This window comes from Talpa occidentalis, unplaced genomic scaffold (genome assembly GCF_014898055.3).
Source record: "Talpa occidentalis isolate TD23 unplaced genomic scaffold, MPIMG_talOcc4v2.1 talOcc4.2, whole genome shotgun sequence".
In the NCBI taxonomy this organism is placed as follows: Eukaryota; Metazoa; Chordata; class Mammalia; order Eulipotyphla; family Talpidae; genus Talpa; species Talpa occidentalis.
Window position 1 is genome coordinate 108308467 of NW_023602073.1, and position 14508 is coordinate 108322974.

Below are 14508 nucleotides of genomic sequence, written 5' to 3' on the forward strand. Positions count from 1 at the left end.
GTTTGAAAACAAATGATATTCTAGGCCATATTACAGAAGGAGAACAGAAAAAATACACTTGATAAATGGAATTATTGACCACATTCTGTTTTTAACTATGGAGTTTTTCTAAAGGCAGAAAAGAAAACTATTGTGATTACCAAAACTAAAATGACAAATGTGTATGAACAGTTACGATTACAGCAATACAAGCAACAAAAGACCACTTAATATCTCTGAAATTGTCATTTCAAGTAACAAGAAAAACCCAGAGACAATTTAAAACAAATTCTCAACATGACTCTGGGGAGACTTTGATGCACTACATATCTACCATCTGCAGGACTTATGCCAGATGCTGAGATGTGCAGAGAAATAGAAAATAGTCCCTATATCTAAAAAGCTAATGAATGGACTCCTTAACTTAAAATTGGAGCAGACTGAAGAGGTACTGCCTCTGCAAATGAAAAAGAAAAAAGCAAAGGGCATGCTTTATTAAAGTGAATCTACAGTTGAGCACTACAAATACAATTTCCAATTTTCCAGATCCTCCTGGGTAAACAGTATTTGGTCTTCCTGAGACACAAAAGGAAAATGATAAAATAATGATAACAGATTGTCTGCCTATCAGGGGCTATTCAGAAAAAGAGTCAGGATAGTATTCTCTCCAACAGACAGATGCATAAGTTTAGATTGCATAAGCACTTAGAAAAGGAAAAAAAGCAGGTTAAAAATAAGAAGCTATTTGATACTCTATTTTAGAACAGACAATGCTCTAACATAAACCTGCAAGTCTGTATATAGCAAGTTATGGTATTAAATAATATGTATTAGTTCATGAATATATGAAAACACACACACATTCATATGACCATTCAATTAAAAAAAATTCATTAAAAAGTTGCTTGGAATCATCTAAATACAAGAGAATCAAATCTAACCCTATCATTTTCCAAAATTTGTTACAGTTAAAAAAATAAGTATGGAACTTATGATTGTATTATAATATATTTTATGTATAAGAAAAAAAAGTCAAGAAGGTCCCATATTAACAGGTGAATGGTGGATTTTTTTCTTTGAGTGATAGGATTAGAGGTAATTTTTATTTCTTTCTTTTTGTTTATCTGTGTTTTCCAACTTTTTTCCATAATAAACACATTTGACTTAATATAAAATGTTGGAAATATCCCTCAGGTTTTTATATATTTATTTACCAAAAAATCTGACAAAGTTAGCAATCCCATTTGCTACCATCAACATACTTACATAATATGGTTCTGCCTCCCGTTCAGTTATCTCATCCTGATACAGGGTGAAGCAAGTTGGAATTCGTCCAAACCACACATCTCGAAGCACATCTTTGTCATCTGTCATTCTTCCAGTGGTTAAAGCAGTACATATAGGCTAAGTTCTTTTTTTCAACCAAAGCCAAACTGAAAATAAAATGAAAAACATTAGTCAAATCCTTGCAAGGATGAATGAACCTGCTCTGAAACAAAGAAAGACTACAGAAAAAAATTAATGTATTTCAAAATCATGATTGGCATGCTTTAAAACAAATGCAAAAATTAGTAAAACAAATTGTATATGCAGAACTATTATTTATTTAAAGGAATCACAGAAGTAACCCACTCTAAATTACAAATGCTGGGTCTCCCCTGGTGGCACAGCGGTTGAGCGCTGGGTTGTGACACTGCCCGCAGCCTCTGCAGCACTGGTTCGATCCCCAGCTCCCTGCAAGGGTCCCACATGGCCTGCTGCTCCCCTCATCAGCATACTTCATCACTCTGCCTGTTCTGCTCTCCGCTCTGGCTCTGGTGAATTCTCTCACCTTCCCGCGCTTCTGACTGTATCCAGTGCTTGTATGAATAAATAAATAAATCTTTAAAAAAAATGAATAAATAAATAAATAATTCTTATAAAAAAATAAATTACAAATGCTACAGTATGCAAGTAATAAAATCAGTCAAACTTGAACTCTACTTGTATTCTTTTATGCCCCAAAGTCTAGCCCTTATCTAAAGTGAACTCTTCACCTATGCCCCACTGTCACTTTAGCCCAACTCTTAAAATATCATTCCCACAATTATTCCTGCTCCATCTAATATATCCAACCCTTCCTAGTCCAGACAGTTTTGCCTCTCTTTCTACAAAAATACACATCTCTCTCATCTTGGAAACTATCTATAACCCTATTATAAATCCATTCTAAATTTCTTCCTGTCCACAATTCGATCACACCAATATTTCCAGTCTTATTTCTTATATTTCTTTCTAAAAACCCTTTTAAATAGCAAAACTGGTCTCTTAAACACTTTGCTCTCTATTCTATCATTGCCCTTGTCTAATATGTTCTTCTCTCACCTATTCAAATCCTACTCACTTGGCAAATCCAGCTCACAATCCTCCATCCCAGACTAAGTGCCTCTGCTGTGATATCGCAAATACAGTACTAAATCTGCAAACAAAAATATTCTGAGTAAAGCAGCACATAACTTTTGACTGCCATAATATCCAAGTGACTTGTACTGATATTCTACAATTAGATAACACTAGAATAAACTCTATGAGCAAATGCTGAAAAACTACAGGTACCTGTGTACTCTCCCTCTACAATATCCCTTCACTCTTATATTTATACATTTCCCAACTTTCACAGGCTAGCCAATTCATAATTCATTACAATGTATCCTGTGGCAACATCCTAAATAACCACATTAGTTTAGCCAATCAAATATCAATTATTAACACTGAATTATTCTAGGATCTTATGTCCTGTTTTCCACTGACCAATGTCAAGTGCATCAACATTGCCAGAAATTACTTAAAATTGTGTACACCTTGGAGGTCAATAAGGTACAAGTCATCAAAAGGTAAGTAAGCTAGAAGAGGTGAAAAAAAATTATCCAACATAACAAGACCACATAATTTGACTGCACTATGTAACAGTCAAACCAGGATAGGAACTGGTCACTTGAACTGAGACTAGTGTTATTTCCAGCACACCACTATGTTCTAATTTATATGAAAATAAACCACATCCATAAAAGTCCCTATTTGAAGCAAATGATACACGCATTCAAACGTCACATAACTCGAATTGATGGGTTTCAAGTTCAAAAAATATACTGAGTTTCTGTATTGTAGAGAAAATTTCCAAGTTTATACATCACACAAAATTAGCTCACTGAAAACAAGGAAGTTCTCACCACTTCCTGATGACATTAATGTATAGTTTATTCTTTTTAAATGAATCTACTGATTGCAGAAAATAATGAAATCTGAGTTATGACAAATCTAAAGTTGACCTGATATAAAAGTGATAAGCAGTGGTTTCTGTAGCAATGATACATCATAGCTACAACTGAGATTCCTCTCCTATGAAAAAAAACAAAACAAAATAAAACTTAAGGCAAAGAGCTCCCTTCCTAAGAGACTTCATGAGCATTTAAATATAATTTTAAAATTGAAAAGTCACAATCAGTATTTTCACATGGGATGACTTTTCTTTTTCAGAAAAAAAACAGGTAGAAACTACAATTCAAAAGAAAATGCAAAGTTAAGGTTCTTATGGTCACCTAAGGAAAGGTGCGTTCCCTCTCCACAACCACTGTCCTCTCAAGAAGGAATAAAAATCTGATTGGTTACATTCCAGGATACCATTTGAGCCATGTTTATAAATAGGCAGGAGTCACCATAAACCAAAATACCATGCATGGATCTGGGTACAGTTTCCTTTTCTCTCCCTCTACATTGTCAGATAACAACATCTGGCCGTCCTGCTTTTTTGGTCTGTGGCATTTTCTTTTGCATCTTCCTTTCATGTGTGAGGAACAGTAAAAAGAAATGGCTAATGTCTCCCTCTTCTCTGTTTCTTAGATATTCTACCCAACAGTGATACAAGTTTGGACTTAAATTTTACTGGTTTAGTAGCAATAATCTCACTGAAGAACTTCAGCAAACTAGGCTGGAACAAAAAACTTTACCAAAGTTCTGCAGTAGGGTTTTAGGTACAAAATCAGTGAAAGATAAACCCCCCACATATCACTATTTCTTACGTATATATTTCTTTTAAGACCTCAAGGAATGGACTGACTGAGACAAGAAAGTGCTGTACAGAGTTATGGAAACTGCAAACAAGACTACTTACTACGTCAAAATATAGACCCAAATTTGTAGACTCACAAAATGTTAATCTTTCTATGTTATTAAATTTTCATCTATAATGAATTATGTAAGAAGGCAAGTTTCTTACATAAAGAAACATGTTCACAGCAGCATTATTTACAATAGCCAAGACCTGGAAAAACCCAACTGTCCTTTCATGGATTAATGAATAAAGAAGTTGTGATACATATATAATGGAGTAGTATTCAGACATTTAAAAAGGGGGGGAAATCCTGCCATTTGCAATAAAGTGGATGGACCTTGACGGCATTATGCTAAGGGAAACAAGTCAGATCCCTGTTTATCTCATTTACATGTACAACCTAAAAAAAAGAGATCAGACTTTGTTTATCAGAGGTGGTGGAGAGGAGATGGGATTGGGAAAAGGTAGTCAAAAGGTATAAATTTTGGTTTAAGACAAATATATACTAGGGATGTATATAAAACGTGATGACTATAGCTAGTGTGCTGTTTGATACACAGGAAGGCTATTAGAGTAAATCCTAAAAATTCTCATCACAAGAAGAAATTTTTTCCCTATTCTTTTCTTTTTAATATTATCTCTATGAAATGACAGATATTAGCTGGTATTGTGGTACTCTTCTACAACACATATATAAATCAAACCTGTACAACAAAATCAAACCTATAAATCAGAGTCACACTGTATATCTTGAATTTACATGGTAATACCTGAGAATTATTTCTCAATAAAATTGGACAAAAAAGTTTAATTCTAATATAATGAATACACTTAACTAAAAAAATACACATGAAAAATTGGCTGGTACACAGATTAAATTAAATGTCATTAAGTATTTAATAATCCTTTTTTAAAATGAAAAACAGAACAAAAGCTTAACTCGAGAGGCCCTACAATGTGGGGGGTTCAAAATGTCCAATATGGAACCAGACTGCCTAGATTCAAAACCTTGCTCTACCACTTACTGCATGACCTCAATAACAAAGAATAATCAAAAGGCCTATATGATATAAGCAGGAGTTACAAGAGCATAAGAAAATAACTAAAAATTAAGCACTGGACATTGCTAATCAAATTTAATAGTTAATACTTGGCTATTTGATATGTAGTTTTATGGCAGGCAGCAAGGGTACATAAAATGATGGAAAAGATAAGAATGAAAATGTATTTTTAAAACCACAGACACTGCCCAGAGGAATTATATCCAAATCTACTAAATATACCATACACTCCCCTTTCTATGGTTTTGCTCATGCTGCAGGTTCTTTACACTTAAGGTAGCTTTCCCCACCTTGTCTTCCAATACAGGCACTCTCCAGAATCCAGACTTCCGGACATGACTCAAGCAGAACCTTTGTTTCCTCACTTCACCTGTACTTTTCCTTATAAGCTTATACTAAAGATTTCTTATCTCTGATTTCGAAGTTCATATTCTTTCTGTCACCCCAAAGCAACTGCCAACTCCAAGATGTCTACAGTTGTAACTAAATATTACTATGTGGGAGTTTTCATAAGGAGGAGGGAAGGACAGAAATACAGTATTAATCTATCCAATCAGTGGTCAGGGAAGAATTTTTTAAATGTGAATCAAGGAAATAGATGGATAGAATACAGACGGGCAAAGAGAAATCAAACATTCTAAGTAGAGCAAAATAGCATTAGCAAAGGCAGGGAGGGAGCAGAAACAGTTTATGTGCCAACTTTTAAGGAAATTTTGGGTTGGCAGTAGTGAATAATAAAAGAGCTAACATTATGACATGTGATCCTAGGCACTAAGGCTCAATTTCCTTATCTGGAAAATTCACCAGGCTTTTCTTCAATAAAAAAATAATAACAATAAAAAAGCTAGAATGTTTAAATTAGCACTGGATTAAGTGCTGAGAAATAAAAACAATTATACTTTTAATGTCAGATCTGTTCATGTAAAATGAGACTAGACATGAAGCACACCAAATGGACAATTGTGGGTTCTCACTATCATCCAATAAGTGTAGAGAGCCTATAATATAAGGTGGTAACTGTGAAATAAAACCATTTATTTGGTGGCAGCACACAAAAGATCAAGTAAGAGAGAGGCAGTTCCAGCAACTAAAGCACCTGAGTGCCTCACTTACACTGGTATCAGTGGCTTGATAAGAGACAAATAAGAGGTTTATAGAAAGGAGAATGAATAAAAGTAGGTAACAAACTGGCTGACGAATAAAGAGCAAGGACAGGGAAGATTTAAATGCTGACAGCAGACAATACAGTAAGGTAGTTAAGGGGATTTGAAATCCAACTGACATGGCTTCAAACCCTGACATCCACCTATAACCTTGTGTCCCTGGAACAAAGGTGACTTCTTTGAGTCTTTATCTATAAATTAGAGATAATTCTAATTTTACAGGGCTGTTGGATGTTTAGCACTTGGTCACCACTTACTAAATTGTTTATCCATTTAATACACCATTTCCTTGTGCTTCCATGACTCTTCTGCTTGAATCTCTTTTCCTTTTCTTTTGGTCAACTCTTAATCCTCTTTTAAGAGTCAGTTTATAACATCACCTTCTTGGTAAGCTTTCCACTAAGTAACCTCCAATCTAATTACTTCTATAATAGTATCCTATAACCATGCATTCCAACTATGCTTATTTGTCTCTTGTACTGAGATTTCCTGAACAGTAGAAACTGAGTCATATTTACCATTTATTCCCAATACTAGCATAATTAGCATATAGGCGGTGAAATTTTTTTGTTATACTGGAAAATATGTAAATATATGAAACAGATCCAAGTGTTATACTAGCTACTTAAGACACTTTTCCATCTAAACTCTTTCCCAAGTCAGTACAACTACACTTTAAATTCAACAAACTTCATTATCTCAGAAAAAAACTTTTACTTGAACCTCCTTGGTGGCGCAGGGGTTAAAGTCAGCCCTACCAAGCTCTAGGCAGCCACTGCAGCATGAGTTTGACCCCCAGCCAGGGAGCTAAAACACATGGTACAGCAGACCTTTCCAGTCTCGCCCACTGCTCCTCTCAGCAGTGTATTTCAGCAGATCCGCCTGTTCTTCCTGCTCTGCCTCCAGTGAATTCTCTCACCTGGCCCCCACCTCTGGCCTACACTCCAGTTCTTGTATGCATAAATAAAAATCAATCTTACACAAATAAATAAAAATAAAAAATATTTTTCCCTCTCAAACATTACATTATCATCACCATTTGGGAACACAGGAATTCCAATCCAAGATACAATCTACTTGAAATAAGCTTCTTGAATGTACAGCAGGGCTACCTCTTCTTTCTTTTTATGTTTGAGTTATATTGGCTTATGATACTAAATGCTTTAGGGGCACATGTTCACACCTGTACACCATGCCTACCACCAAAGCACCAATCAATCTCTCTCTCCCTCCCTCGGGCCACACCTCCCCACCAACCCCCCAATGCCACTGTTCCTAAAGATCAGTAATTTTCAACAGGGGTTTTAATAAACAGCCTCATCCCCAGGGCTCAGTCACTGAACTCACCTTTGCAGATCTCTTGGACTTTAAATACCATTTATACATTAACAATTCTTGCACTTATATTTTACCTTTAGCCGAAACATCTCCAGTTTCAAATATACTACCTGAATATCGATACTTCATTTGAATAATTTAACTTGTACAAAACCAAAAATTATTTCAGGACTTTTCTCCTTTCCCCTATTAACTCTGTGGTCTTCCCAATATCACTAAGTGTTGGCTTCTATTCTTTGGTTGCTCAGACCATAAACCTTGGCAGTCATCCTTGGCTCTCTTTATACCTGAAGGTGCAAGATTAGAAAGGTCTAACTGGCCATTTCTCACCAGCTCCATATTACCACATTGATCCAAGTCACTCTGACTTTTAACCTGGATAAATGCAAAGACCTGTTAACAGATCTTCTTATTTCTGCCCTTGCTGCAGATAAACAACACAGTAATGAGAAATATCCTTTCAAACACAAATCAGATCAGTTTTCTCTTTTACTCAAAACCCTACTACCCCAGTCAGAGTAAAAATTTATAAAGTCTTACAAGACTAGACAGATGATCTGACCCCATTTTGAACTGCTTATTATTTCTCTCCATCTTGCTCATTGGTTCTAGCCAAACTAGTAGGTATGGTCCTGCCTTGGGACTTTCTGATTGCTCTTTCCACTACATCCACATGGTACCTTTGTCGCTTTTAAGTTCTCTGTTCAAATATCATCCTTCTAAGGCCACTGCTGCAATATCCGATACATCTGAATCTTGAACCTGAACTGAACTATATGTGATTTTCATAGAGGGAATTGTTAGATGAATTTTGAATTTGAAAGTAACACTGATAGCATTTGTTGCTTTATTTTTTCCTGCTAGCTCTTTTCGCCACCTGACAAATACTGTACTTTAATTACTTTTTATATTAATGTTTCCTCCTACCCTCAAAGTGAACTTCATGATGGCAGAAGTCTTTATTATTTTGCAGTGTTTTGTTTAGTTTTTATTCTTATTAAATTAATAGTTAATCTACACTTACAGACCATACATCAGTCTCAAAACTCATGTCCACAGAGTTCTACTCTTCTCTTCATTTCACCCTATTTTTAACCAGCATACTTTTGAAGATCAAATCACATGTTTAAGCCTAGTGTAAAATCCTACTTAACTACCACCCTTTGTCCAACAGCATTACTTTCAAATTCAAAATTCAACCACCTTCCTCTATGAAAGTCACATATAGTTCAGATCCAAGTATCCAGAGCCTCTGACTCAGACTTATAAATTATCTTCTAGAAGGTTGGAAGGCCAGTACTCTCTGACAGTCTCTGGATTTTCATTCTGGATGAAGATACTCTGTGTCTCCCAACGCCTCAGAAAAATCTAGAACCAATTCAGTTTCTTTAAGGTTTCTCAAGTTCTAGTATGATCTGAAAATAATCTAAATAATTAAAGCACGTAAAAGCACGTTGCCAACAGAAAACGGCTTTGTTAGCACTAAATGCCATTAAAATAAGACAAGGAACGCCGTTACTGGAGAAGATAACTTGTAGGGAGGAACTGTCCACCGAATCCATAGAACTGTACAGCCGGTGAAATCATTATGATTTAAATAAGTGTTCCACCGGGGGCGGAAAAAAAAATGCAGTCCTGAACTGAACTCTAGAGTCTGCCGTAAGACCTGGGACTTCTTACCTTAGTAAGGAACAGAAACGCTCCCTGAAAGCGATCGCACGGGCTACACCCTGAGCCGGCCCCAGGGCTGCGGGGCAGGCACCTGGCCAACCCCACCTCCCCCGGAGCAACCACCTTCAGACACGGCCGCCGGGGGAGCGTTCCTCTCCCCGATCACTCACTCATTCTTACCACACCTACCTGGTACCTCCCCAACCTCCTCCAGGCATTCCCTCGCTCTGGGGACACACACACACACACACCCCCTACCAGAAGCGCCGGCTCCTCCGGCTGCCCGCACCGGTGAAGTCGCTCAGGTCCCGGGATCTAGCTGGGCGGAGGCGCAGGGTAATTGACACTGTCCCGCAAAGGCGCACGAGCTAGGAGTCCCCAGGACCCGCGCAGCCGCAGAAGGAGGTCGGAGCCGAGCCTGCTGCACTTCCGCCCTCCGAGATCCAGAGAATCCAGCCGCAGCGCCGCGGATCCCGGGAAGCCCACTGGAAGTCCAGTCACCCTCGGCGCCCGGAGATGACATCACGGGACCCCACGTGGGCCGCACTCCGCCCTCGGAGATCCGCCCCACCCTGCGCGGAGGCCAGAGCCCCGCGTGAGCATGCGCGCAGTGAACGAGCGCATGGAGGTGGGGTCAGTCCTCTTGGCAAATTCATGACTTCTTCCCTCTACGGGTGTGTGACGCCTCTGGCAAAATCATTGGTATTTGGAGAGGTTCTTGCAATAATTCTCTTAGAGGAGAGCGTTTTTGAAATACTGAGACACCGCTCACTGGAGCTTGATTGAAGCAACCCTCTCTCCTTGACTTCACAGAAAAAATAATAAAATGTTGGTTTTAAATCTGTTTTATCTGGTTTTATGTCAGCTTTGTCAGAGCCACGGCAGACTTTATTAGCCACATCTGCAGAAGACTAAAACAAGAGTACTGAAGCCTGTATCCATCAGTAGTGCTTATTACTATCTGAAAATAACAAACACTTAGAAAACTTACTGCTAAAGAGTGATCAGATCTATCTAGGAGTCTTGCCAGGTTTGTCTCCTAATTACTCATACCATGCAAAGTAGTGCCATGGATACTACGTAATTACTGTGATGAGATTTGAAGAACAAAATAGGTGGCCCCCAAATATGCCACTTTGGTATATTGATTACTTTTTAATTAAATTTATTTAAGAAACAACTCGTGCTAGAAGACACGCTGACCCTCCTTTGTATCCTTATGCTTTAAGCAGAAAATTCTGAAAGGTACCCCCTCTGTCGCTAGAGGTAAAGAGATAATTCTTATCTCCACTTAATTAGGGCAAGGAATGCTATATAAACAAATTTACTCACTAATTTACTACCCCAAACCCAAACTTATTTGTCTTATCAGTTCTTCAAAAATTTGTTCCTTTGTCTAAATGATGTAAAAAATTTGCTGTTTTTGGTCACTTGTTTAGTTGTCATATTTTTGGGCCTCAATATGTAGGAAGTTAAATTTTGTTTATCTCCTGTTAATATCTGGTTGATTACAGGGGATGCCTCTCTGCAGACTCAAAACAGGTTGTTTGGAAGACTAGGAAAATCCTACTTGTAGCCACAGGATTCTTTTAAAAAGAAAAATCTTCTGGAGGTTAACCAGTCCAATAATTTTCAAAAAGTAAATCATAGCCTATGGGTGGGTCATCAAATTAATTTAATGGATTACAATGAGCATTTTTCAGTTGAAACAACAGCTTTCTTCACTCATGTTAAGGGAAATATTGTTTCCTGAAATTTTTAGTTCAATATCTATGTGGAATACACTGAGTAGGTACAGGAATACATTTGTTACAATGGCAGCTGTCAAAAATTTTGAAAGCCACATTCCATTCCATTCCACTTTCTCAAATGCAGAAATCCTCTCCACAACATCCCCAACAGACAGCTATTAGCTTCTGTGAAGACAACAAAAATTCTGTCCATTTGTCTATTTGCATTATGAAAAATAAGAGTCAAGAACATTGTGGGGGTCGGGGAGATAGGGGAGTGTAGAATCTCCAGGGATAAGGATGCCCCACCTTCCTAATGATAACTACACTGCATGGAATTTACTCTGAAATATGTCTTCAAAAATTAGATGGATTGATGGATAGATAGAGAGACAGATGGATAAATGACTTCTCTCTTCTCTGGATATGATCCAGTCATAGGTATCCCTGTTATATATTGTGCTTTTTTCCATTTCATGATTATGCTCCTTGAGGGAAAATTTGGAGTGAATTTTGTATTTGCTCTGTCATTTCCACTTGTTAACATTGCCTTCTCTCTCAATCAGTGATAATACATGGGGTTTTTTCTCTGAAAATAACTTCTAACAAGATCTTTCTCACTGGACTTACAATTTTCCCCAAACCTCAACTCAATCTGGGTGACTCTAGGGCAACTCTTTGACTTGCATAAACTTGTTTATAAAGTTCATGGTTCACCAAAAGTCAAATGCACAATTCCTACAGAATTTTGGGTCCAGAGCAAAGATTCCAGAAAAGTCTCCTATCTATAATAAGCCTTCCTATCTTCTAACTATAATAATTTGCACTTGTAAAGTGTGGCTTTTATTTTGGAGTATCTCGTAACTTTTTAAGACTCAGAAGTATGAGTATCACAACTTTTCTTTTCTCAAAATGCACTTAAATCTACTTTCCTAAACTTTACTATCACCACCTCACCCCACATGGCTCTGATACTCCATTCACTGCCTGATACCAAGGTCCTATCTTCTTTCTTTTATCTTCGACATGCTAGATGCAGTGGATGAATGAATTAAGCCAAATTTAATTTCTACTCCAGCTCTAGATCTTTGGATTTCTAGCTTCAACCACCTTACCTGTCTCCTCAATGCCCCTCACCATTGGATTCTTCCTTCATTCTGTAGACATGCTCAAGTGTTCTCCCATCCTTTTAAAATGCTCTCTTTGAGCTACCATAAGATCTGGCAATTCCACTACTAGGGATCTACCCAAAGGACACAAAAACAGTGATTCAAAAGAGCACCTGCACACCTATGTTTATTACAGCACTATTTACAATAGGTAAAACCTGGAAACAACCCAAGGGCCCAAAAATAGATGACTGGATCAAGAAGATGTGGTATATATACACAATGGAATATTATTCAGTAATCAAAAAAGATAAACTTATGCCATTTGCAGCAACATGGATGGAGCCAGAAGGAATTATGCTCAGTGAAATAAGCCAAAAGGAAAAAGAAAAATATGAGATGGTTTCACTTGTAACAGGAATATAGGGGAACCAAATAAGACATCAGTATAAAAAAAAAAACAGTACAAAACACAACAAAGCAAAAACAGACAATTATAAACCAGAGACATCCTGCAGGGGAGGAGGAGGGAGGGGATCAGAGGGAGGGAGGGAGGAGCACCCGGGACTGTGGTGATGGTGCAGGGGTGCCTTGGGGAAGGAAATTCTATGGGGACTCAATCTGAGGGGGTGGGGTGAAGCGAATATTGTCTAAAAAATTTTAAAAAATGATAAATGTTAACATTAAAAAAATAAATTAATTAATTAAAAAAATAAAATGCTCCCTTTAACTTTCAGTACCTAAACTCTTAAGATAGCCTCCTTATTGATCTCCATGCCTCTACTTGGCCAGGGACCATCTATATTTAATTTCAATTTCAACCACAGTGGGATTATCTAAAATGCATCCTAACCATGTCACTGATACTTACAACCTTTAAGTGATTCGTTCTGGACAAAATCATACTTTCTTAGCATAACTAGGAAGGCCCTTTAGAATTGTTTCCCTCCTTCATTCCTTCTAGTATCATTTCCCAGTACTCTCTGCCTTTTACTTCAAACTCCAGTAGTATCAAATATTTTGCAGTTCAGTGCACTCTGTGTATCATGCTTCTGTGACATTGTTCCCACTGCCTCTGCTGCCTAAAATACTATCCCCTACCAAAGTATCACCTTTTTTCTTCCATAACTTGGCATATACCACTCATTCCCCAAGACTCAGTTCCAGCGTTGGAACATTTTCCCTGATGCACCCAACCTAGGCTAGGTGCTGTTTGTAATTTGCTGAATCATTTTTTGAATCTCCAATGCCAACACAATGCCTGACATTCAATAAATGTTGAAATAAACTAAACTGAATATGAACTTTCTTCCATGATTGTCATCACTTTCCCCTTACAAACTAAATTCTTCCTCAGAATTTAAATAGAAAGTAGTGGTAGTGGTTTCTTGGATTACTTCATTAATTTCAAAATTATCAGCAAGGCAAACTGAAAGTGATTGAGATAACACTGCTGTTAGCTGAGTGGGAGGCTCACAGTTGCCTGGCAGTTACTACAGCCTGTCTTGGTGCCAATTTTGTGATCTGCCTGGGAGAGGAGTCACTGATTCTTCCATCTGGCTGCACATGCTGCAGTGAATTCCCAGAATAAATTCCATTTCTGTTCTTCTATCCATTGTCCTTATTCAAATGATGCATGTCAAATGATGCTGGAATGAAAACTCCTAGAAAGTAGGCATGAATTCCTATACTATAGAAAGACTGCAAAGTGGAATTCCACAGTCCAGAACAGTAACTCTGGTATGACACTTTAACATACTCTGCCCTCCTTTGGTGTACACGCTGTGATATTATTCATGTACTAGCTTAAGCTTCAATTCAAACTGAGAATACACACTTCAGAAGTGGACAGGTACCAACATTTCAGTCCACATTCCAGAAACAGCTATTGCAAGGATGTCTGTTACCACTATATAGGTCCAAGTAGTAAATATCAGATATGGATTCTTATTTTTTGATTTGCTCAACAGTATGGTAAATATTAGAAATGGGATCTTACTTATGAGGTTAGCAGTATTTGAAATATATGAATTGATTGAAATATTTTAGAGATCCTTGCTACTCTTGTATAAGCAAAGCATAGAAGTCCATGAATCCATAAGTTTTCCTATGTCTTCAAGAAAGGTTTTAGAGAAAAAAAAAAAAGAAAGGTTTTAGAATTCAGCTTCAGGAACTGTGTTACATCTGCCTTTAGAGAAGTTTTCTTACAAGGAGAGCATCTTAAAGGGCAGTTTATAAAGGGAGTTGTTTGAACTTTTTAATAAATGTTTGCATGTACATTGGAATTTTATCTAAGATTGATTTCCATTATAATCTCCCATTTAGATTAGAAGGAAGTGTTAATCCTCACCCACCTCAGCTTGGTGG

General features: G+C 37.4%; 1 protein-coding gene across 5 annotated transcripts in view; it reads right to left on the reverse strand.

The window, feature by feature from the left end:
* The window catches only part of ATG5 (autophagy related 5), a 207343-nt gene extending 197540 nt beyond the window's left edge, over nt 1-9803 (reverse strand). For 4 of the 5 annotated variants that reach the window (XM_054699069.1, XM_054699071.1, XM_037520166.2 and 1 more), the window contains exons 1-2: nt 9561-9803; nt 1246-1412 (exon numbers count right to left, since the gene is read on the reverse strand). In XM_054699069.1, the coding sequence (XP_054555044.1) occupies nt 1246-1353 (108 nt within the window). In that variant the 5' untranslated portion in view covers nt 1354-1412; nt 9561-9803. The remainder of the gene's footprint in view (nt 1-1245; nt 1413-9560) is intronic. The other variant, XM_054699068.1, reaches the window with a different exon arrangement.
* Between the last annotated feature and the right edge of the window lie 4705 nt (nt 9804-14508).